Source organism: Carcharodon carcharias, chromosome 15 (assembly GCF_017639515.1).
Source record: "Carcharodon carcharias isolate sCarCar2 chromosome 15, sCarCar2.pri, whole genome shotgun sequence".
In the NCBI taxonomy this organism is placed as follows: Eukaryota; Metazoa; Chordata; class Chondrichthyes; order Lamniformes; family Lamnidae; genus Carcharodon; species Carcharodon carcharias.
In genome coordinates this window covers 26,229,341-26,252,696 of record NC_054481.1, presented here as the reverse complement: position 1 = coordinate 26,252,696, position 23,356 = coordinate 26,229,341, and the positions used below count along the sequence as shown (strand labels likewise).

At 40.8% G+C, this 23,356-nt stretch overlaps 1 protein-coding gene across 4 annotated transcripts in view; it reads right to left on the bottom strand.

Annotated features, from left to right (window-relative positions):
- baiap2l1a (BAR/IMD domain containing adaptor protein 2 like 1a) overlaps window positions 1-23,356 on the bottom strand; it is a 166,874-nt gene that overhangs the window by 33,031 nt on the left and 110,487 nt on the right. For 3 of the 4 annotated variants that reach the window (XM_041206417.1, XM_041206418.1, XM_041206419.1), the window contains one exon: window positions 21,844-22,021. In XM_041206417.1, the coding sequence (XP_041062351.1) occupies window positions 21,844-22,021 (178 nt within the window). The remainder of the gene's footprint in view (window positions 1-21,843; window positions 22,022-23,356) is intronic. The other variant, XR_005945304.1, reaches the window with a different exon arrangement.

The window sequence follows — 23,356 nt, the reverse complement described above, 5'->3', positions numbered from 1 at the left end:
CAAACACTTCTTCCCCTTTCAGCATTCCGAAAGGATCATCCCTTCGTCCACTCCTTAGTCACCGCAACACCATCACCTCCCCTTCCATGCAAGTCAAGAGATGCAACACTTGCTCTTTTACCTCCTCTCTCCTGATTGTCCAAGGCCCCAAGTGTTCTTTTCAAGTGAAGCATTGATTTAAAGTGTACTTCTTTCAAATTAGTATACCGTATTTGCTGCTTACAAATACAGGAGGTGGTCATTTGGCCCATTGTGTCTGTGCTGGCCCTTTGATGGAATAATTCACCTAGTGTCACTGTCCTGCCTTTCCCCTGTAGTCCTACACATTTTTCCTCTTCAGATAATGATCCAATTCCCTTTTGAAAGCCTCAGTTGACCCTGCCTCCATCAGGCTCTCAGGCACTGCATTCCAGATCCTTATCACTCGCTGCATAAAAAAGTTTGTGTGTCGCCATTGCTTGTTTTTTTTAACCAATTACCTTAAATCTGTTTCCTCTGGTTCTCGATCCTTCCACCAATTGGAACAGCTTTTGTCTATCTACTCTGTCTAGACCACTTATGATTTTGAATACCTCTACCAAATCTCCTCTCAACCTTCTCTTTTTCCAAGGAGACCAGTCTCAACTTCTCCAATCTATTGATGTAACTGAAGTTCCTCTTTCCTGAAACCATTCTCATGAATCTCTTCTGTACCCTCTCTAATGCCCTCATATCCTTCCTAAAGTGTGATTCCCAGAAGACCATAAGACATAGGGGCAGAAATTAGGCCATTCAGCCCATCGAGTGAGCTCCGCCATTCAATAATGGCTGATAAGTTTCTCAACCCCATTCTCCCGCCTTCTCCCTGTAACCTTTGATCCCCTTACCAATCAAGAACCTATCTATCTCGGTCTTAAATACACTCAATGACCTGGCCTCCACAGCCTTCTGAGGCAATTAATTCCATAGATTCACCACTCTCTGGCTAAAGAAGTTTCTCCTCATCTCTGTTCTAAAAGGTCTTCCCTTTACTCTGAGGCTGCGCCCTCAGGTCCTAGTCTCTCCTACTAATGGAAACATCTTCCCCACGTCAACCCTATCCAGGCCTTTCAGTATTCTGTAAGTTTCAAACAGATCCCCCCCGCCCCCCCATCCTTCTAAACTCCATCGAGTATAGAAAAAGAAAGTGGTGAAAGAAAGAATGAGAATTCTGCATCTCTCCCATTGTACAGTGAAGAGGCAGGGTCAGACAGAAAGTATTTGCTGTAAAGCAAGCACCAGGTATGAAGAGCCTGAGCTAACATTTAGGTACTAAAATCTGCATTCAGTGTGGCAGAAAACACACAGAGGCCCAGTCAGCTCAATGATTATGGAGCAGAAACTGAACTGTGTAAAGATATTGATTGAACGGGTGTTTTCCAACAAAATGGTTTAACTCAGCAGGCATCCATCAGGCTCCTTGTGAATTTGAATAAGCCGGATAAAGTTTTAATTTGCCTTCGGGTAACGCTTTTCTTTAACTCATGAAACTGGACTGGTGTGAAGGGCCAAATGGCACCCCGCCTGCTAGATTCTATGAAATTGAAGTGAATAAGGCAGAACTTCACCAATATAAAGAAAAATCAGCGCTGAGGACTAGATGAAGACCATTTAGGACAGTGTGTGAGTCAATGATAGATAGATAAGACAAAGATGGAAGTACTTTGATTGTGTGAAGAAGATGGAGGTGTCTACAATGTGATCAGAATTCATGTGGAGGATCTTACAGATGATAAAAAAACACCCGGTGTTCAAGTTTTACATTCTCTATAAATTCTAGAATTGAAACTAATAAGTGGACACAGTACCCCAGTTGAGTCCGAACCAGTGACTTTTACAAGTTTAACATAACTTCATTGCTTTTGTACATTTTGCCAGTGCTTCCCAAACTTTTTCCTGGTATGACCCCATTTTAATGCCCCAGACTTTGTGTAACCTCAAAGAAAATTTGGGGTGTACAAAAGTTATTAAGGGTGGGTGGGAGGTTTTTAACCTGCAGAATGGAGGGGTAGAAGTTAAGTTGAGCATAGTGCTAAGTGTTTAAACTGCAGGGTTTTTACCTATCTTTTCACTGGCTTACTTTGCAGCAGGAATCAAGCCTCAAAGATCTGTCCATTAGGCCAAAGCCACCATTGGAAAAAAAATGAGGATTTAAAGAGGCCTCACAGCTGTTAGCATTCAGTCCGAGCTCCATGGCAGCAGCCTTAGAGCTCGTGACCCCAAAATTTTGTCTCACAACTCAGTTTGGGAAGCCCTGCTCTATGTCTCTATTGATAATGCCCAGGAGGCTATATGCTTTATTAACCACTCTCTTAACTTGTCCTGCCACCTTCAATAATATATGCACATATACACCCAGGTCCCTCTGCCCTTGCACCTTGTAGCCTGTTCTACAATGGGGAGACCAAAGGCAGATTGGATGACCACTTTGTGGAACACCTCCATTCAGTTCTCAAGCATGACCCTGAGCTTCTGGTCACCCGTTGTTTTAATTTTCCACTTCGCTCTCATTTGTTTTTGGCCTCCTGCCGTGTTCCAATAAAGCTCAACATAAGCAGCTAGAACAGCACCACATCTTTTAGCAGACACTTTACAGTTTTTCAAATTCAGCATTGAGTTCAACAATTTCAGACTGAATTCTCTGCCTCCATTTTGTTTCGTTTCCCTTTGTTGGTTTCGGTTTTCCACTTGTTTTTATTTTTGGATGCTGGCTGCTCATCATTCTGTCATTCACGCCTCCTCAGGACATTTCTGGTTTCTTTATTTATCCCATTACCACTCCCTTTGGCTCTCCACCAGCAAATCTTTTGTTATTTAACCTCCCTTGTCTTCCACCCAAAAACAGACCATCCCTTTTGTTCTTTTTCAACCCTCCCCCTTTCACTGCCAGTCAGAGATCTTTAAAATAAAGAGACTACTAACTGAATAAATAAATTAATAATTTAATTATTAACTATGTGCTAAAAATCTCCTAAAATGTTCTTTCCATGCATTGCAATGGAAGGATTTTCTGCACTCTTGCAATTCTTTCAAAGGCACACGTGTATTCGTCCCAAAACTATGAACTCTACCATGTAGAAGGACAAGTGTAGTAGGTGCATGGGAACACCACCAACTACAAGTTCCTCTTCAAATCACACACCATCCAGATTTGGACATACAACACGATTCCTTCATGGTCACTTGGTCAAAATCCTGAAACTCCCGAAGTAACTGCACTATGGAAGCACCTTTACCACACGGGCAGCAGCAGTTCAAGGTGAAAGCCCACCTCCATCTTATCAACTGGGGATGAGCATTGAGTGCCAGCCTCGCTAGTGATGTCCATATCCCAAGAGTTATTTAAAATAAACCTTGTAGGATTGCAGCATCATGGCCTATGCCACATTGACTGACTTTATATCAGTTCAATAAATATTCCAAACAAATGGTTTCAAAGACAAAAATGCATAAAATTCAAGTCAAACTGACACATACTAAAACATAAGTACAAAGTAAACTGTAATGGGTCAATGTTGAGAGATGATCAGGCATTCTGTGAGAATCGTTATCTCATAAAAGTGTTCCTTGGCTTCTAAGATAATTGCCTTAACACCTAATTTCAATCTATTTCCTTAAAAGTGGCCTCTGTGTTGGGATAATATGGTGCCAGAAACTGCCACAAATGAATTAATTGCAATGTCCAAAGCTTAAATGGCATGACAAAGAGGTGAGAAAGATTACTTATCTTGTAGGATTGTCTTCAACAAACAAAAAACATTCTCCGCACAATACTGGAGTGAACTTGACATTCAATTGTTTTGCTGAAACCACACAGTTGGGGACATCTCTAATGTGTTTTCAAAGCCTTTGGCCGGTTGGGACCAGGTCCACAGGAGCTTGTGGTGAGAGGTTTTCTGGCCCATCTGTCATCAGCTGCATGGCATGTGGCCCTTAATTTCAAAGGAATGGTACTATTGATGCTCCCCATTTCAGCCTGACTGAGTGCCATTCCTATCTGTAACAGTTGCTGTTGCAGCTTCAAATGGGAGTGAAGAGACACAAAGCCAAATCAGGTAGTTGAATAAATTCCCCATGAGTCATGGACCATATGCCCATGTCTGTGACATTCACTGTAGTTGTCGGTCATTGCCTTAGGCTGAAGCCATGAGACCCATTGTTTGAACTTGATAAAGGACTCCAGGATTAGGGTCTGATGTTTTCCCTTCCATACCTAAAGCGCAGCTGCAATATGACCATTGCATAAACAAAAGACTGATGTGTAGCAGGTCAGCAGAATAGATAATAGATTGGACATCTCTTATTCAATTTGTCAGGTACCCCAGCTCAAATTCTCTTGATGGTGAGAAGTGGTATGTCACTTCCCAACCACAACTCCCCTCGCCAACCCCCAACAACTAAAAAGTCAAAGGCTAGAACAAAGGCCCCACTCCAGGTACAGGTATGCCAAGTGACAATTTCAAGAGTCTTTCACCCCAATGTTGGACCAAACAGCCAAAACGATTCAAGATATTTGCCAGAGTCTGAGTCAATTTCAGTATATTGTTATATAGTGAAGCAAAAAGGGTATATAAAGACTGCATCGCTGCACTGGGGGTAAGCTTCACCAGTTCCAAACTTGCAAAGTTTAGAGAATTCCAAAATCTGAGCTAAAGGATATGTGCTTTGCAAGTGTAGGAAGTGTAGGGGAGCCCATCCTTTGGACACCCTGGGAGTTACAGGGAATGCATAGAGGATAGACTCAAGAAGATGCATTTTGATTGTAGTCATGGGGGAGAAAGACAATGACCTATAGTAAATTAAGAGAGATATACACCCCACTCCATGACATAAACCATCCTTGAAAAGAACCTGCAACTCCCAGACTGAAGTTTCAATGTAAAAGTCATCCAGGGGAGCAAGATTCCCACATCTGCAAAGGAAACTTCCAGATCACAATGGCCAACAACTTCAGTTTATAGGTTGGAAGTGAGGGTGGGGCAAGGGTTGGAGGGAAAAGAGAACAGAAGGTTCGTTCTATTGATTGTAGGTCTCAGATGAGGGCATACTGAAATGCCTGTGTTCAGATTGCTTGTCATCGCACTCAAAGAGTGATGAACCAGATAAGATTTCAGAAGACAAATTGCACTAATGGAACTATACACCAGTATGGCTGACTTTCAGGAAAAGGAAGAAAGGTATAAAAAATACCCGAGTAACGGGACACAGGAATATGGCAACTGATTCTGCTAAAAAAATACATCTTCAATATATTCCTTAAATTAAATTCCATGGTATGCAATCAATGGATTTTTGGAAGGTACACTAGCTAAAGGTTATCCAAACATGCCTGCTAGATTGACTGTGCACTGTTTTTACAAAATCCAGTAAAGAAGCAATAACTCTCAGGGAACACGATGGTCAATTTAGCAAAGTCTTTCAAATGGTGAAAACATAATTAAATTCTATATTTTCATCATTTGAAAGACTTTGTTAAAGCGATCATTGTGTAGAATTCGGTCTGTCTGCAAGCATGACCCAGACCTCCCTGTCGCTTGCCATTTCAACACACCACCCTGCTCTCATGCCCACATGTCCGTCCTTGGCCTGCTGCAATGTTCCAGTGAAGCTCAATGCAAACTGGAGGAACACACCTCATCTTCCGACTAGGCACTTGACAGCCTTCTGGACTGAATATTGAGTTCAACAACTTTAGATCATGAACTCTCTCCTCCATCCCCACCCCCTTTCTGATTTCCCTTTTTTCCAATAACTTATATAGATTTTTCTTTTCCCACCTATTTCCATTATTTTTAAATGTATTTCCATCCATTGTTTTATCTCTACCTTCTGGCCTATTTTGATCCCTTCCCACCACCCCACCCCCACTAGGGCTATCTGTACCTTGCTTGTCCTGCTTTTTACCCTTAATGTCACCTATTAGCACATTTCTTAGCTAATATCACCAGCGTCAACACCTCTTTGTCCTTTTGTCTATGACATCTTTTGGCTATCTCCACCTATCACTGGCCCTCTATCCAGCTCTACCTGTCCCGCCCCCCCTTAAACCAGCTTATATTTCACCTCTCCTCTATTTTCCTTAGTTCTGTTGAAGAGTCATACGGACTCAAAACGTTAACTGTATTCCTCTCCACAGATGCTGTCAGACCTGCTGAGTTTTTCCAGGTATTTTTGTTTTTGTTTTTGTTTTGGTTTGGTATAGAATTTAATGGCTTGGGGTTATGAGGAACTGGGTACTTTATTCCCATAGCCCATGCTTTTCTACATTTAAAACTACTAGTTAATGTTTAATGTTGAAAAATTTGGTTCTCATTTCAAACAGAGTCACCTGTTCATGTCACATGAATCTTCTGCTGAACTTCTAGCTAGCGGCTGTGCCAAGCACTTCTTTTCAATTGCAATAAATCCTTTATGGATTGATAAAACAATTACAGGCAAAGGACGTCTTGATCCAAATATCAAAACTCCAAGTTCCCAGCCTAATTGATCACTACGACATAATGCAACAGCTGCAGTTTTTACACATTTGTTTCTAATAGCTTTTTAAATATTGAATTCTGGATTTGCATGCCCAACATTTCCAAAATTGTTATATTACAATCATTGCATCTCAAATCACTGTAACAATGATCCCTTTTCCAAAGATAACTCACGTGTCTACAGTAATGCTTGTAAACATTTTACAAAATAGAATTTATATTTTTTGTAAAGTTTGCATGTTCCAGATGAGTAATGTCGGCACTTGGGAATATTTCTATTTTGGGCACTCAATGTTAGCATAAAGCATTTCTAGGTCGTACACAGGACAAGTCAACCCTACACTCTCTTCTCATAAATATGCCTCAAATCAAGGCTGAAAAGAACATCTCTCGTACCAGTGAGAAATTCTATATTTCATTGCATTAATCATCCTTCTCAACGAGATTGCCAATCTGTGTCAAATTACACTTGAAGATCACCAGTCGCTAACACTTTGATCTACTCTACTCCTGATGGAAAGCAAAACCAAAATTTCATCCATAATATTACATAATTTATTTTGCTAGGTAAACATGTATTTGCATGGAGAAAATTTGTGCAAGACAAACTTGAACATTTTACACAGAAATATAATGGCAATATTTTCATATATTTAAGTGCACTTGTTGAAAAAAAAATCCATGTCAGAATAGGTGAAAGTAACTTGCTTTCTCCATACCATACTTCCAGAATAACAAGCTCTACACACCCTACCACAGCAGATTTATTTTTAATTTCATATCCAAGGGTACGAATAATTGAGAAGAAACCAAATATGAAGACTGGTTTAAAAACAATTATTTGTTGATAAAATCCGAAACTAAATTCCAGTTATTTTGTCTCCTAAAATCTAAATCAGAATTCCTTCAAGCACTATTGTTTTTACTGGCATTCAGCAATTAAACATTCTTGATAGCCAGGCTCTCTACTCCTAAAGTGCAAGAAGGTTCAAACCATTTTCAATCTGGCATTACATGTCGGTAAAATCGGAATACTGCTATCAATTCTGTTTCAAAGTAATAAAGTTTTACAATTCACTCCTTGCTAATGCAGTGATTGTACAATTAACTTTTATGAATGTAAATAGGCAAAATGCTAGGGGCAGTGAATATATAGCAGTGTTAAATAGTGACATTTGCAAAATATCTAGCAGGTTTGGGCTTCATGAGAATGTTCCAAGCCACTGCACATTGGCAATAGCTAAATTAAACAGTTTTTAGGTCACAGTGATTGTGAAGAAGTAGATAATAGCAAGTAAAAAAAAAATTGATGCACTTGCCAGCCATTTTCAAAGGAAAAGTAAAGATATAAACCAATAAAGGTCCCAGATGGTTCAGTAAGCTGACACAAAGAGTAGCTAAACCATACGAACCTGTAAGGACCTAATGTTTGGACCCTGGATCTATGCTGAGTAAAAGCTACAATTGAACTCAGTTGCCTAGGATTATGGAGGTTAAAAATCAGGCTGGGAAGGGGAGGATTTGAAGAAGGTGGGGGGGAAAAAATTGTTATTATCAGAACTCTCTCATATAGCTGGCTCTCAGCAATACAGAGGTCTGGGAGCAGGTCATTCATCCTTCAGTTGATGCAAAGCCCAAAGAATTTGGATGAAAGGTAGAGGTTAAGGCCTTGATAAATATGGTAATGTACATTATTCACTATCTGAGAACTGTTAAACTGAGAACAATACCATTCTTCAATTAGTTACAGGGAAGTTCAACACCAGTCTAGGTGACTCAACAATTGACATTAGCACCTTTTTGAGACTATCTAGTCTTTGACCAGCAGTTCCCCCAATGGTTTGGTGAAGATTGCCATCACTAATCTCCTTTGCTATTAACCTTTTATTTTCCACCACAAAACATATCAGGGAGTGGAGGCTATACCAGCAGCCTGAGACAAGCTTGTAGAGAATCAGCAGAAGATACTTTTATCGTGTCCATCTTCTGTTCACTGAAGTTCACAGGATGTTAGTTCAAACTCTTTCTGGAGATTCCGTTTCTAGACTCACTGCCATCTTTATTTGGTTTGAAATTAAAAATCTTGGTGATATTTTCCAAGTCAACGGAAAGTAACAGCTGGTACAGTGTATAACAGGCTGCCTATACACTAGGAACCTTTTTCAGGCTGCTGCCATAGACCAATTTCATCCTCATGGTGTTTGCCATGTCAAAGGAACCTCGATGCCATAATTAATCATATCCAGAAGCAGGAACTTGCCTCAATGCAAGTGGAGGTTCTATCTTTTATGACAACAGCAGTCAAATTAGGGAGAATTACATTTAGTTTCCATCACTTTCCTTTAGAATAACATTTGACTTAATCTTGAGAAGTCTTATAATTTAGATCAAAATGTTGAATAACTCTGTACATTTCTCCAATTCTACTTTGTAGTACACTGCCTTTCAAATGTCTCATGCTATTTTATAGAAACATGCACAACTTGAAAGCTACAAGCTGAGGGGAATGGTAACATACTGATTATGTCACTGAATAATAACCAAAAGTGCAGATTAATACTCTGGGTTCACTATGGCACTATGGGTAATTAAATGTAATTAATAAATCTAGAATGTAATGCTAATCTCATTAATAATGATCATTAAACCACCAGATTGTCATAACAACCCATCTGGCTCACTAATGCCCTTCAGGGGAGCCCATCCTTACCCAGTCTGGCCTACATGTGTCTCCTGATCTAAAGTAATGCGGTTGACTCTGAAATAGCTTAGCAAGTTACTCAGTTGTATAAAACCGCTACAGAAAAGTAAAAGAATAATAAAACTGGACATACCACCTGGCAATGATTTAAGTACCTAGGCATACTCCAAAGTTCTCTTCATTAACATCTGGGTAGTTGTGCCAAAATTGGAAGAGCTGTCCCACAGACTAGTCAAGCCACAACCTGACATAGTTATACTCACCAAATCATACCTTACAGCCAATGTCCCATCCCTGGGTCTGTCCTGCCGATGGGACAGGACATAGCATACCAAAGGTTTATAGTAAGGAGGGAGTGGTTCTGTGAGCCCTCAGCATTGACTCTAGACTTCAAAGTCTCAGGGCATCAGATCAAACATGGGCAAGGAAACCTTCTGCTGATTACCACCTTCTGCCTTCCCCCAGCTGGTAAACTGGTGAATGCCAATTCAAAGAAGCACTAAGGGTTGCAAGGATGCAAAATATACTCTGGTTGGGGATGGGGAGGACGGGGGGCAGTATAATGCCCATCACCACTGCTGATCACACGTCTCTGAAGGATATATCTACCAGACTGGGCCTGGGACAAGTGTTGAGAGTAAAAACCGACTTGACTTCATCCTCACCAATCTACCGGTTGTAGATGCATCTGTCTGTCTATGATAGTATTGACAGAATTGACTACTGCTTAGTCCTTGTGGAAATGAAAACCTGTCTTCACACTGGGGACACCCTCCATCATGTTGTGTGCCATTACTACTGTGCTAAATGGGATAGATTCAGAACTTACCTAACAGCTCAAAACTGGGCATACATGAGGCATTGTGGGCAACCAGCAGCAGCAGAATTGTACTTAACCACAATCTGTAACCTCATGGCCTGGCATATCCCTCACTCTACCATTAACATCAAATCAGGGAACAAACACTAGTTCAATGAAGTGTAGGAGAGCATTCCAGGAGCAGCACCAGGCATACCTGAAAATAAGGTGCCAATCTGCAACAGCGCAGAATTACACAGCAGAAGCAGAATGCTATAGATAGAGCTACAAGATGCCACTACCAACAGATCAGATCAAAGTTCTGCTGTCCTGGCACATCCAGTCATAGACAGTTAAACAATCAATTGGAGGAAGTGGCTCCAAAAATACCCCCATCCTTAACAGAGGCCAGCACATTTGTGCAGAAGACAAGGCTGAAGTATTTGCAATCATCTTCAGCCATAATTGCCGAGTAAATGAGCCATCTCATTCTCGTCCTGAGGTTCCCCACCATCATAGATGGTAGTCCTCAGACAATTAGATTCACTACACATGATATCAAGAAATGGTTGAAGGCACTGGATACAACAAAGGTTATGGACCCTGACAACATCCTGGCTGTAGTACTGAAAACTTGTGCTCCAGAACTAGCTGTACCCTTAACCAAGCTATTCCAGTAGAGCTACACCTCTTACTCAGCAACCTGCACACCTATGCTTGGTTTAGGTTCCACCAGGACCTCTTGGCTCCAGACCTCATTACAGCCTTGGTCCAAACATGGACAAAAGAGCTGAATTCCACAGGTGATGTGAGAGTGACTACCCTTGACATCAAGGCAGCATTTGGCCAAGTGTGGCATCAAAGAGCCCCAGCAAAACTGACAAGTTTTTCCACATTTTTCCACATTATACTCCATCTGCCAATTTTTGGCCACTCACTTAACCTATCTATATCCCTTTGCAGACTCCTTATGTTCTCTTCACAAGTTACTTTCCTATCTATCTTTGTGTCATCAGCAAATTTAGTAACCACACATTAGATCCCTTCATCCAAGTCATTGATATAGATTGTAAATAGTTGAGGCCTTGACACTGATCCCTGTGACACTCCACTCATTACACCTTGCGAACCCAAAAATGGCCCCATTTATGCCTACTGTTTCCTGTTACCTAAACAATCCTCTATCCATGCTATGTTACCCTACACCATGGGCTCTTATTTTGTATAGTAATCTTTGATATGGCACCTTGTCAAATGCCTTTTTGAAATCTAAGTACACCACATCCACAGGTTCCCCATTATCCATGTTGTTTGTTATTTTTTCAAAGAACTCTAATAAATTAGTCAAACACTATTTCCATTTTACAAAATCATGTTGATTCTGCCTGATTGCATTGAGATTTTCTTAGTGCCTTGCTATAACTTTCTTAATAATAGATTCTAGCATTTTCCCAATGACAGATGTTAGGCTAACTGGTCCATAGCTTCCTACTTTCTGTCTTGCTGGGGAAAATTCTCCACCATTTGGAGTTATTCCTAGAACAAAGGAAGATGGCTGTGGTTGTTCCCTTCTTGAATAGAGGGGTTACATTTGCTATTTTCCAATCTTAAGGAACCTTTCTAGAATCTAGGGAATTTTTGAAAACTACAACCAGTGCATCTACCATCTCAGCAGCCACTTTTAAGGCCCTAGGATGAAGTAGATCAGGACCTGGGGACTTGTCCGCTCTTAACTCTAATAATTTTATCAATACCCTTTCCCTGGTGATTGGAATTGTTTTAAGCTCCTCCCTCCCTTTCACCTCTTGATTCACAATTATTTCTGGGGTATTATTTGTACGATCTACAGTAAAGACTTACACAAAATATCTTTTCAATTCACAGTCATTTCCTTTTTTTTCCATTATTAATTCCCCAGGGACACACTCTATAGGACAACACTCACTTTACTTACTCTTTTCCTTTTTAAATACCTGTAGAAACTCTTACTGTTTTTATATTTCTAGCTAGCTTTCTCTTGTACTCCAATTTCTCCCTTATTCTTTTAGTCATTCTTTGCTGTTTTTTAGATTATGTTCAATCTTCTGACCTGCCATTAATCTTGGTGGAACTCTACACTTTTTCTTTCAATTTGATACTATCTATAACTTCTTTAGTTGGTTATATATGGTGCGTCCTGCCCCTAGTGTTTTTCTTTCTCACTAGAATGTATTTTTTCTGCCCTTTATGAAAATTTCCTTAAATATCTGCCACTGCATCTCCACTGATTTATCCCTTAACCTAATTTCCCAGTTCACTTTAGCCAGCTCTGTCTTAATATCCTCATAATTGCCCTTATTTAAGTTTAAAACATTAGTATTAGTCCCACTGTTCTCTCCTTCAAACTGAATACGAAATTCAATCACATTATGATCACTGCTAACTAAGGTCACCTTTGCTATGAGGTCATTAAGTAATCTTGCCTCGTGGCACTTTACCAGATCTAGAACAGCCTGCCCTCTTAGTTTTTTTGTTTTTATTTTTGCCCTCTGGTTGGCTCCAGAACATGCTGCTCTAAGAAACTGTCCCAAAAACAATTCTATGAACTCAGATCTCATCTTACCTTTGTCAATCTGATTTCTCCAATCTATATGTAGATTAAAATCACCCATGATTATCAATGTACCTTTCTCACAAGCTCCCATTACTTTTCCCTATAATCCCCATCCTTCAGTGTGGATATTTCTCCAACAGGCAGGAATCTGGCAGCTTTACCAATGCTAAAATCTCCACCATCAGCAGCTTAGTGGGGGTGGGGGGGGTTGGGGTGTGGTTACCGTTGACCAGAAACTTAATTGGACCAGCCACATAAATACTGTGGTTATAGGAGGTCAAATGCATAATTCTGAGGCAAGTAACTCACCTCCTGACTTCCCAATGTCTGTCCACCATCTATAAGGCACAAGTCAGAAGTGTGATGGAATTATCTCCAATGGCCTGGATGAGTGCAGCTCCAACAACACTCATGAAGCTTGAGACCCATCCACCATCATAAATATTCATTCCATCCACCAACTGCGCAAAGTGGTAGCAATGTCTACAAGATGCACTACAATGTAGTATAATAGATTAATAGAATAGTTATGGTAATGAGTTAGTGATCCATATCAGGTAACAGCGACAACAGAATTCGGGTGCTAGAGAGTCTACAGCAGCTGGAATAGCCTGTATTCAAGAGGGATGTATCTAATTAGCTCATTATGTATATAGTGTATACAGTGTAAATAAAGCAGTTTGAAGTAACCATGGGAAGAAAACCTGTTAGAAGAAAGAATCTGAAAATCTACCTATGAGGGAGTCACACAGGAAAGCAGCAGCCATGTCAGCACTGCAGTCGCTGACCCGTTTGAAAGTCTCAAAGACCTGCAGAGATGCTAACATTAGAATTTGTGGAGAAAAAACTTCCTAAGGTATTGAGCACCAAAGAGCAGAAGCACCAGGTTAGTTCATTCCTCTATGCCGTAGGGCCAATCGCTGATAATGCCCTCCTGAGACCGGAGGTAGAAGAGACTTCTGCAGGCTTCGAAACTGTCCTAAAAGCGTTTGATGCCTGTTTTACTCTAAAACAGAACCTTGTTGTAGAGTGAGTGCAATTCAGAGATCCCAAAGACCAGGGAATCTGTCGAATTGTTTCTTACTGACCCGTATAAGTTAGCTAATTATTGCGAGTATGGAACATTGAAAGATAAACTTATTCGCAACTGCATTGTTGGAGTCTGTGATGAAGAGCTGTCTAATGCTCTGCAGGCAAAAGATGACCTCTCACTCCATCAAGCGCTTCAATATGTTACTGCAGGCTGAACTTAGGGAGCAAAATCGGCCTCTCCCCAATACACATTGAGGCTTCGGACATGTCTACTTCTCACTTAGGCTCAAAGGCAGTAGCCCCGCTCACTCAAAAGCCTGCCAAATTGGGCAAAAGGGTGGGAAACCCTACAGCAGCCATCTTGAGGTGCTTACTTACAGCGCAAAGAAGCAGTACAGATGGCAATATTGCCCATCAGGGGTACAGAATGTTTCCAATGTGGGAAGACAGGACTTTTCAAGCAGTTCTGTAAGTTTAAAAATTCCACTAAAGGAAGAAAGCAACATATTAAGTATGACACGCAGATCACGCAAAATATTGGGCATAAGGAAATAAATGCCATCACAGATTTCCTTGGGGAAGGACCATGAACAAGATTTTTGGTCCATCACTTTGGAAGTTAAAGGCTTTAAAACTGACTTTAAGCTTGACACTGGAGCTTGTTTTTCAATACTGGCTGATCATTTGCCATGGCTCAACACAATTCCTGCCCAGCCATCAAACATTAGACTTCAAGACAAAAACAGAATTACCTGGAAAAACTCAGCAGGTCTGGCAGCATCGGCGGAGAAGAAAAGAGTTGACGTTTCGAGTCCTCATGACCCTTCGACAGAACTTGAGTTCGAGTCCAAGAAAGAGTTGAAATATAAGCTGGTTTAAGGTGTGTGGGGGGGCGGAGAGAGAGAGAGAGAGAGAGAGAGAGAGAGAGAGAGAGAGAGAGAGAGAGAAGTGGAGGGGGGGGTGTGGTTGTAGGGACAAACAAGCAGTGATAGAAGCAGATCATCAAAAGATGTCAACAACAATAGAACAAAAGAACACATAGGTGTTAAAGTTGGTGATATTATCTAAACGAATGTGCTAATTAAGAATGGATGGTAGGGCACTCAAGGTATAGCTCTAGTGGGGGTGGAGGGAGCATAAAAGATTTTAAAATATTTAAAAATTATGGAAATAGGTGGGAAAAGAAAAATCTATATAATTTATTGAAAAAAAAAGGAAGGGGGAAACAGAAAGCGGGTGGGGATGGAGGAGGGAGGTCAAGACCTAAAGTTGTTGAATTCAATATTCTGTCCGGAAGGCTAAAGTGCCTAGTCGGAAGATGAGGTGTTGTTCCTCCAGTTTGCGTTGGGCTTCACTGAAACAATGCAGCAAGCCAAGGACAGACATGTGGGCAAGAGAGCAGGGTGGAGTGTTAAAATGGCAAGCGACAGGGAGGTTTGGGTCATTCTTGCGGACAGACCGCAGGTGTTCTGCAAAGCGGTCGCCCAGTTTACGTTTGGTCTCTCCAATGTAGAGGAGACCACATTGGGAGCAATGATTGCAGTAGACTAAGTTGGGGGAAATGCAAGTGAAATGCTGCTTCACTTGAAAGGAGTGTTTGGGCCCTTGGACGGTGAGGAGAGAGGAAGTGAAGGGGCAGGTGTTGCATCTTTTGCGTGGGCATGGGGTGGTGCCATAGGAGGGGGTTGAGGAGTAGGGGGTGATGGAGGAGTGGACCAGGGTGTCCCGGAGGGAGCGATCCCTACGGAATGCCGATAAGGGGGGTGAAGGGAAGATGTGTTTGGTGGTGGCATCATGCTGGAGTTGGCGGAAATGACGGAAGATGATCCTTTGAATGCGGAGGCTGGTGGGATGATAAGTGAGGACAAGGGGGACCCTATCATGTTTCTGGGAGGGAGGAGAAGGCATGAGGGCGGATGCGCGGGAGATGGGCCGGACACGGTTGAGGGCCCTGTCAACGACCGTGGGTGGAAAACCTCGGTTAAAGAAGAAGGAGGACATGTCAGAGGAGCTGTTACGAATAACACTTCATCTTCCGACTAGGCACTTTACAGCCTTCCGGACTGAATATTGAATTCAACAACTTTAGGTCTTGACCTCCCTCCTCCATCCCCACCCCCTTTCTGTTTCCCCCTTCCTTTTATTTTTCAATAAATTATATAGATTTTTCTTTTCCCACCTATTTCCATAATTTTTAAATATTTTAAAATCTTTTATGCTCCCTCCACCCCCAGTAGAGCTATACCTTGAGTGCCCTACCATCCATTCTTAATTAGCACATTCGTTTAGATAATATCACCAACTTTAACACCTATGTGTTCTTTTGTTCTATTGTTGTTGACATCTTTTGATGATCTGCTTCTATCACTGCTTGTTTGTCCCTACAACCACACCCCCCCTCCACTTCTCTCTCTCTCTCTCTCTCTCTCTCTCCGCCCCCCCCCCCACACACCTTAAACCAGCTTATATTTCAACTTTTTCTTGGACTCGAACTCAAGTTCTATCGAAGGGTCATGAGGACTCGAAACGTCAACTCTCTTCTTCTCCGCCGATGCTGCCAGACCTGCTGAGTTTTTCCAGGTAATTCTGTTCTTGTTTTGGATTTCCAGCATCCGCAGTTTTTTTGTTATTAAACTTCAAGATCCAGGTGGAATGAGTCTGAAGGTAAAAGGGCAGATCATTGTCACTCTTCACCACAAGAGGCAACAGATCACAGAGATCTTCTATATCTTGCATAATCAAAGCATCTCTTTACTCAGCAGAAATGCGTACATCCGATTGGGAATTCTGCAAAAAGTGGACAAAATCCCACAATCAGACAACTGGACTGAATTCCACCAAGAATTCCCACAGCTCTTCCAGGGGCTCAGTAAGCTCAAACATGAATACCATGTTACATTGCTTCCAGATGCTATGTTGATATGCCTATTTATACCCAGGAGGGTACTGCATCCACTGCTGCCAAAAGTTAAGAGGAACTCCACAGCATGTTACATAGAAGTGTCATATCACCTGTTCCAGAGCCAACCTGGTGGAGTTCAGGGCTTGTCACAGTCCCCAAACTGAATGGTCAGCTCAGGCTGTGTGTTGACCGTACACAATTAAGCAAAGCAATCGAGAGAGAGGTCCATCTATGGCATCAGTGGATGACAGCTTGGCAAAACTTGCCAACAGCACCCTCTTCACTAAACGTGACACTAATAGTGGGTTCTGGCAAATACTCCTCGACCAAGAGTCCAGGCTGCTAACAGCATTTATCTTTCCATTCGACTGCTTCTGTTTTAATCGTCTTTACTTCGGGGTATCATCAGCTCATTGGAGACATTCCAGTGAACCATGTCCAATATTCTCGAAGATAAACAAGGAGTCATTTTCCACATGGATGGCGTCCTTATTCATGGAGCCACAAGACAGGAGCACGACCACAGAGTTTGAAGGTTCTCAGAGCCCTACAAGAGGCTTAAATGAGAAATTTGCCAAAACTACTATTAAATTCTTGGGGCACATCATTCAAAAATAAGGTGTAATGGTAGACCCTCAAAAACAAAAGTCATCAACAACTTTTCACAACCCAAGTGTGATCCTGATGTCCAGAGTTTCCTCAGGATGGTTAATCAAATTGGAAAATTTATTCCAAATTTAGCTACCATTACCGAAACTTTAAGAAATCTTTTATGCAAGGGCCAACAGTGGATCTGGGGAATTGAACAAACCAATGCATTTCAGTGAATAAAGGAAAGACTCACCTCTTCAGATGTGCTAGCACGTTATGATCCAACTTTGTCCACAGTGGTGGCTGCAGATGCATCCTCAACAGGCCTTGGAGCTGTACTCATTCAAGTCCAGAAGAATGGCAATAAAGAGCCTGTGCCTCCAGGGTGTTGACAGAAACAAAGCAACATTATACAGCCATAGAGAAGGAAGCATTGGTAGTGACATGGCCAGTGGAGAGATTCTCTCACTACCTGATGGGTTTACCTTTCCAAATTGAGACCTACCATGAATCATTAATCACCATCTTGAATTCCACAGAGATCATCAAAATACCTCTGTGCATCCAAAGGTTCAGGCTTCAGTTGATGTGTTACCAGAACACAGCTGTGTATGTGCTAGGGAAATTGCAGACCACAGTTGATGTCCTATCCAGAGCTATGGTGGATCAAACCGTTACCCAGGACTTCATACTTGTTTTCGAGGTGGAAACATTCTTATTAATTAAAACAAACTCCCTAACAGTCTCTGCACGGAAGCTGCAAAAGGTTCGAGAAGCATGGAAGGAGGATGTGGAATGTGCCCAAGTCTGCAAATTTCGCCAAAAAGGTTGTTCAAAATGCAGTCCCACTGGCTAGCTCCTACTGAAGTGTCATGAACAACAAAAGCATCTAACGATAGTGAATGATCTTCTGGTCTTCAACCATCGCCTGGTCATAACCAAGATGATGCAAGAGGAGATTTTCCATAGAAACCATGGTGATAAGTGTAGAGCATGTGCGCAGTCATCTGTGATGGCAACCAGGCATTTCAAAGGTCATCCTAGATTTTGTTTTGTCCTGCCACACTTGCGAAAATAATAGCCAGCCACCCATAGAGCCTCTATTACTTTCTTGCTTCCTACATAGACCTTGGCAGAAACTGGGACTTGACCTCTTCGACTTTCGCAGAAAAACATACCTTGTTACCACTGGACTATTATTCCTAATGGTTGAAAGTGATTGTGACACGGGCGTTAAAGAACATATTCTCCACAGACGGCTTTCCAGATGAAAATGTTTCAGATAATGGGCTGCAATTTGTCAATGAACACTTCAAAAAATTTACAGATCACTGTGAAGTCACCCATATTACCAGATCTCCTCTCCACCCACAAGCCAATGGAGAGGTTGAAAGAGCTGTGAAAACTATTAAGATGTTAATGACTAAGAATTGACTGGAATTCAGCCCTGCTGCACTACAGAGCTACACCTTTAGCTAATTAATGGGTTTTCACTGGTGGAACTGCTCATGGGTCAGTGCCAGTTCCTTTGCTGCAACAGAACTTGCAGCCCAACATTACAGTAGCTGACCATAAAAGAGTGAGGAACATGGAGACTGGCCTACATGAAAAGCAAAAGAACTGGTGTAACTCCAGGCAGAGTCAAGACTCCAGCCCCAAGTCAGAAGGTCTTGATTCTGGACTGAAAATCTGAAGGCATAGTCCTTCAATGAATGGAACACCCATATTCCTATCTCATCCAAACACCAGGAGGCACTTTGAGAAAACAAAAGCACTGATTTCATTGGCACCTACAAGAACAAAGGTGTTCGATTACCTCATGATTTCAGATGAAGATTCGAAGGATAGATGAATCAACTTGGGGAATGCTGACCCATCTAATGACCCAGTTCAAGATCACCAATCCTGCTCTGTGGTCAAAATGAGATCAGGGAAAGTTTTGAAGGCACCTCAAAAGTTTAACCTGTGAACTTTGCAGGAGGTGGTGGTGGTGGGGTAGAGATAAAGTAAGTAGTTTAACATTATTAAAGTTGATACTAAACATGGGGGGAGGTGTAGTATAATGGGTGAATAGAATAGTTATGGTATTGACTTAGTGATATATACAGTGACATCAGTAGTTGGGTGCTAGACACTCTGTATAGCAGGTGCAATACTCTGTAGTCAAAAGGGATGTGCCTAATTAGTAGCTCATCATGTACATAGTGTAAATAAAGCATTTTGTAGCAACCTTCCTGAGTCAGACTACAGTTACTCAAGATAACATGGACCATGCAACCAACATATGAAACATGCAGCAGTTTGCCAAAGCTCCTATGACAGCAGTTTCCATACCTGCGACCCCTACCACCTAGAAGGACAAGGGCAGAGACACACAGAAACACCACCACTTGCAAGTTCCTTTGCAAGCCACACATCATTCTGACATAGAACTATATTGCTGTTCCTTCATTGTTGTTCGGTCAAAATTCTGGAACTCCCTCCATAACATCACTATGAGAGCAGCTAAACCACTGCAGTGATTCAAGAAAGTAGATCACCACCACCTGATCAAGGGTAATTAGGGATGGTTAATAAATGCTGGCCTTGCGAGTATCAAACTCACTCCTAGGATTAATAAGAAAAAAGTTAAATGAGCTGATGACAATTTAGATAGAAAAGAACTTGGTAACCTTTCATTAAAAATTTTAAAATAAGAAACACTTTTTCTCTGGAAGGATATTACTTATATAAAATAAAAAATACATTCAATGTCCTAGTTTGATGATTTTTTTGTTTTTAATAAAACGGTATTTTATGTTACATTTTTAATTTGTCCTCTGGACGTAAAAATACCTTAATGCGGTTACTGAAAATAGCATAGGTAATGAACAGCTGCTGCTTCTAATTATGACACATGAGAATATAAAAGTCATTAACCAGAACCCAAATGTTGCAGCTTTACATAATATTTCACACAACTGATGTGAAAGGACTTCCAAATGGTCTGTAACAGGGTAGTATAGCTTAGGAACACATCTGCCATCCTTCCAGGCAGCAGCATGGTGCAAGCTGACTTGAAGGGGAGTGGAAATTAACCTAAACCTTTTAAATGTAAAATCTAGAATCAATTCAGGATTCAGCCTTACTAAAACTATTTCATAAGTACTAATGGAGAATGATTTTCTGGTTTACTGAAGTCAACACTCACTGAACTATATAACATTTCTAGGTCTGTGTCTTGATCTGTTTATAAATACTCAGTTAGTACTGGAACAGGGAAAGAGAGCAAGAAAAGCCTGTAATTGATTAATTACAAATACCATACTACCAGTACTATTGAACTGAGATCTGTATTCCACACCACTAAAATGCATGTACATTGGGCATCTCAATGAAACGTTAAAGCACAGGAGGGGGCCATTTGGTTCATCATATCTGTGCTGGCCCTTGGCTAGAGCAATCCAAAATTAAAAACCTCACTCACTCTCCACAGCTTTATGCAGTTTCAAATATTTATCCAAATTTCCACTGAAAGATGCAGTGGTCTCTGCCATAAACATTTCCTATGGCAAAACCTTTCAAGCCCCAGCAACTTTCTGCATAATGAAATTGCTTGTAACTTCTCAATGTGAATTAAATCCCTGTCACTGACCCCACAACTGGAGGAAATAGTTTTTGCTATTCACTAACAAAACACTTCATAAGTCCAAAGACTTCCATTAAATCTATCCTTAGTCACCTTTGCTCCAGCGGAAATAGTCCCAGTATCTCAAGTCTTGTGTTGTCATCAACTAACTTCTTACCCTTGCCACATTTCCTTTCATATCATATGCCTCAGTTTTTCTAACAATTAGACTCTCTATTTCATCTGTAAATGGTCTCCAACTTGTCTTAAGCTTAGAAAATCACTATTACTTCCTATTATTACTTGCTGGCGTTTTTCATATTCCCATTAAATCCTTCTCATCTCCCTTTTCACCTCTCTAATAAACAAGCTATACTTTTCATGATTTTCTTTATATTTTAATCCTAATTTTCAGATACCTATTAAGTTTCAGTTTAGTTTTAATCCCTTTATCTATTGAATTCTATACTCTCATGTATCCCCTTTTTACTAGCAGGGAACATATTTATTCTGTACTCTATCCATCTCTACTTTCTGTAAATCTGTTGTCTGTATTTACTGTGCAGAAAAGAACACAACATTCTATGTACTTGGCTATGCATTAAAGTTTGCCATGAAGTTGATTTTATCTTAGTTTAAATATGGACAACTTGGAGCCAGGAACTGTACTGAAGTTTTATGGAGCTCCCTAATTTGCAAATTACACATTAAACTCAAGTATTGGTTCCACAGATTTATTAAAGCAAGTCAAAACTCACAAATGGTCAACTTTGATCTGATGGCTATCAACCTTCTCAACATAAAATGTGTTGAAGGGATGGAATTCTGGTCAGTGTTAATTTTGCGCTCACGTCTCTGGAGTGGAGCTTGGACTCACAACCCTCTGACTTAGAGGCGAGAGTGCTACAACTGAACCACAGCATACATGTAGGAGATTGTATTATGCTTTCAGTATGGAATTTTGGAGAAGCTAGTTTTGCTTTTGTATTACTGGCACATAACATGAGACTTCAAGAAGAAAAATGACAATAGTTCTGGAATTAAATACAAGAACAACCTTATAATCATTGATATTTTATATAAAAGGTGGTTGGTATGTTTGATCTTTGATGGGTACTTACTGAACTTGTATTGTCTGGTTGGGGTATGATTCCTCTGCTTGGGGCACTGCTGTAAGAGTGGAATGATACTTCCTTGTTGTGATGTTTAACTGGATCTGAGATGTAATCTGGAGGAGGGAGGACAACATTTGACCTCTCTGCAAGATTCAGAATGCTCATACTCCGCACTGGAGCTGTGCTAAACCAAAGATATAAAAACAAAAATTACAAAGTGCTGATTTCCATTAATACGGGTGTAGTATAAAAAAGTGATGTGGTAGAAAATGTTAAAACAATCAGAGTTTACTACTGATCCAACAGTCCAGCAAGATAAGTTATGAAATAATATATACATGCTACAGAATTTCAGATCAATCAACTGCAGATCATGCTTTGATAATTTTGACAGTAGTTCTTTTATGTCAATCTCTAAGTTCTAATACAAGAGCACATCAACACAGTCAGTCATGGTTATGCAACTGTGTCTTAACTAATATTAATTTCATTATTTATCTTTAGTTTGCTAAGGTCTTGGTGTAATTTCAATGAAAAATTAACTCTGGCTGTTTCTACTACTTATACTGCTTTTTATTTTATTACCCTTTGATTACTGAAGTTTCTCCCAGTGTCACAATCATCATTGTGCATCTTGAGATCGATCATATACTCAGGTGCATATTGTATGCAAAATGTACACTACTTATATGGGCAAAAACCTTCCTTTCCATGAAGAAATAATTCTTGTAACTCCAAGCTGGAGTCAACTAACCAGGGGAGGGTGTCACATTGCTTCACATGAGACTTTCAATTAGAGTTTTGTCAACCTAACGTGCTGTCCTGTCAAATTAAACATTGTTTTCGTAAGTTCCTGAAGGAGGTCATAGAAGTTATCACAGAGAAAAATGAGACACAAGTGATTAACACAGCAACAGAATGAAATAGGTTTCTAATGGAATCATACAGCACAGAAGGAGGCCTTCCAGTCCATTGTGTCTGTGCCGGTGATTTGAAAGCACTATCCAATTAGTCCCACTCCCCCTGCTCTTTCCCCATAGTCCTACATTTTTTTTTCAAGTACATATCCAATTCCCTTTAGAAAGTCACTACTGAAATCTATTTTCACCATCCATTCAGGCAGCGTATTCCAGATCATAACTTGTTGTTTCTACTAATAGAACGTTTCTAGTTGGGCATTAAGTTTTTGAACCTTCAAAACATTCTTCGGGGAACTGGGAGGCACAAAGAATTAGATGCTGGCATTTTATCCCTGTAACTGATGGGATAAAAGTCTCCTTTTTCTGCAAGGGATGAGTTTAGGCAAGGTGTGTTTCATAACAAATGGAAAATATTTATACTGGTATGGTGTGACATGGTTGATCTTCTGAGATTGAGGATGAGTGTAATGTTAAGACTCCTCTCTGTATCTGGCTGTGCTGTACCTGACTTGGATTGCTTATGGTGACACTGGTGCCTGCAGTGAGTAACTCGCCTCCTGACTCTCCAAAGCCTATCCACCATCTACAAAGGCATAAAT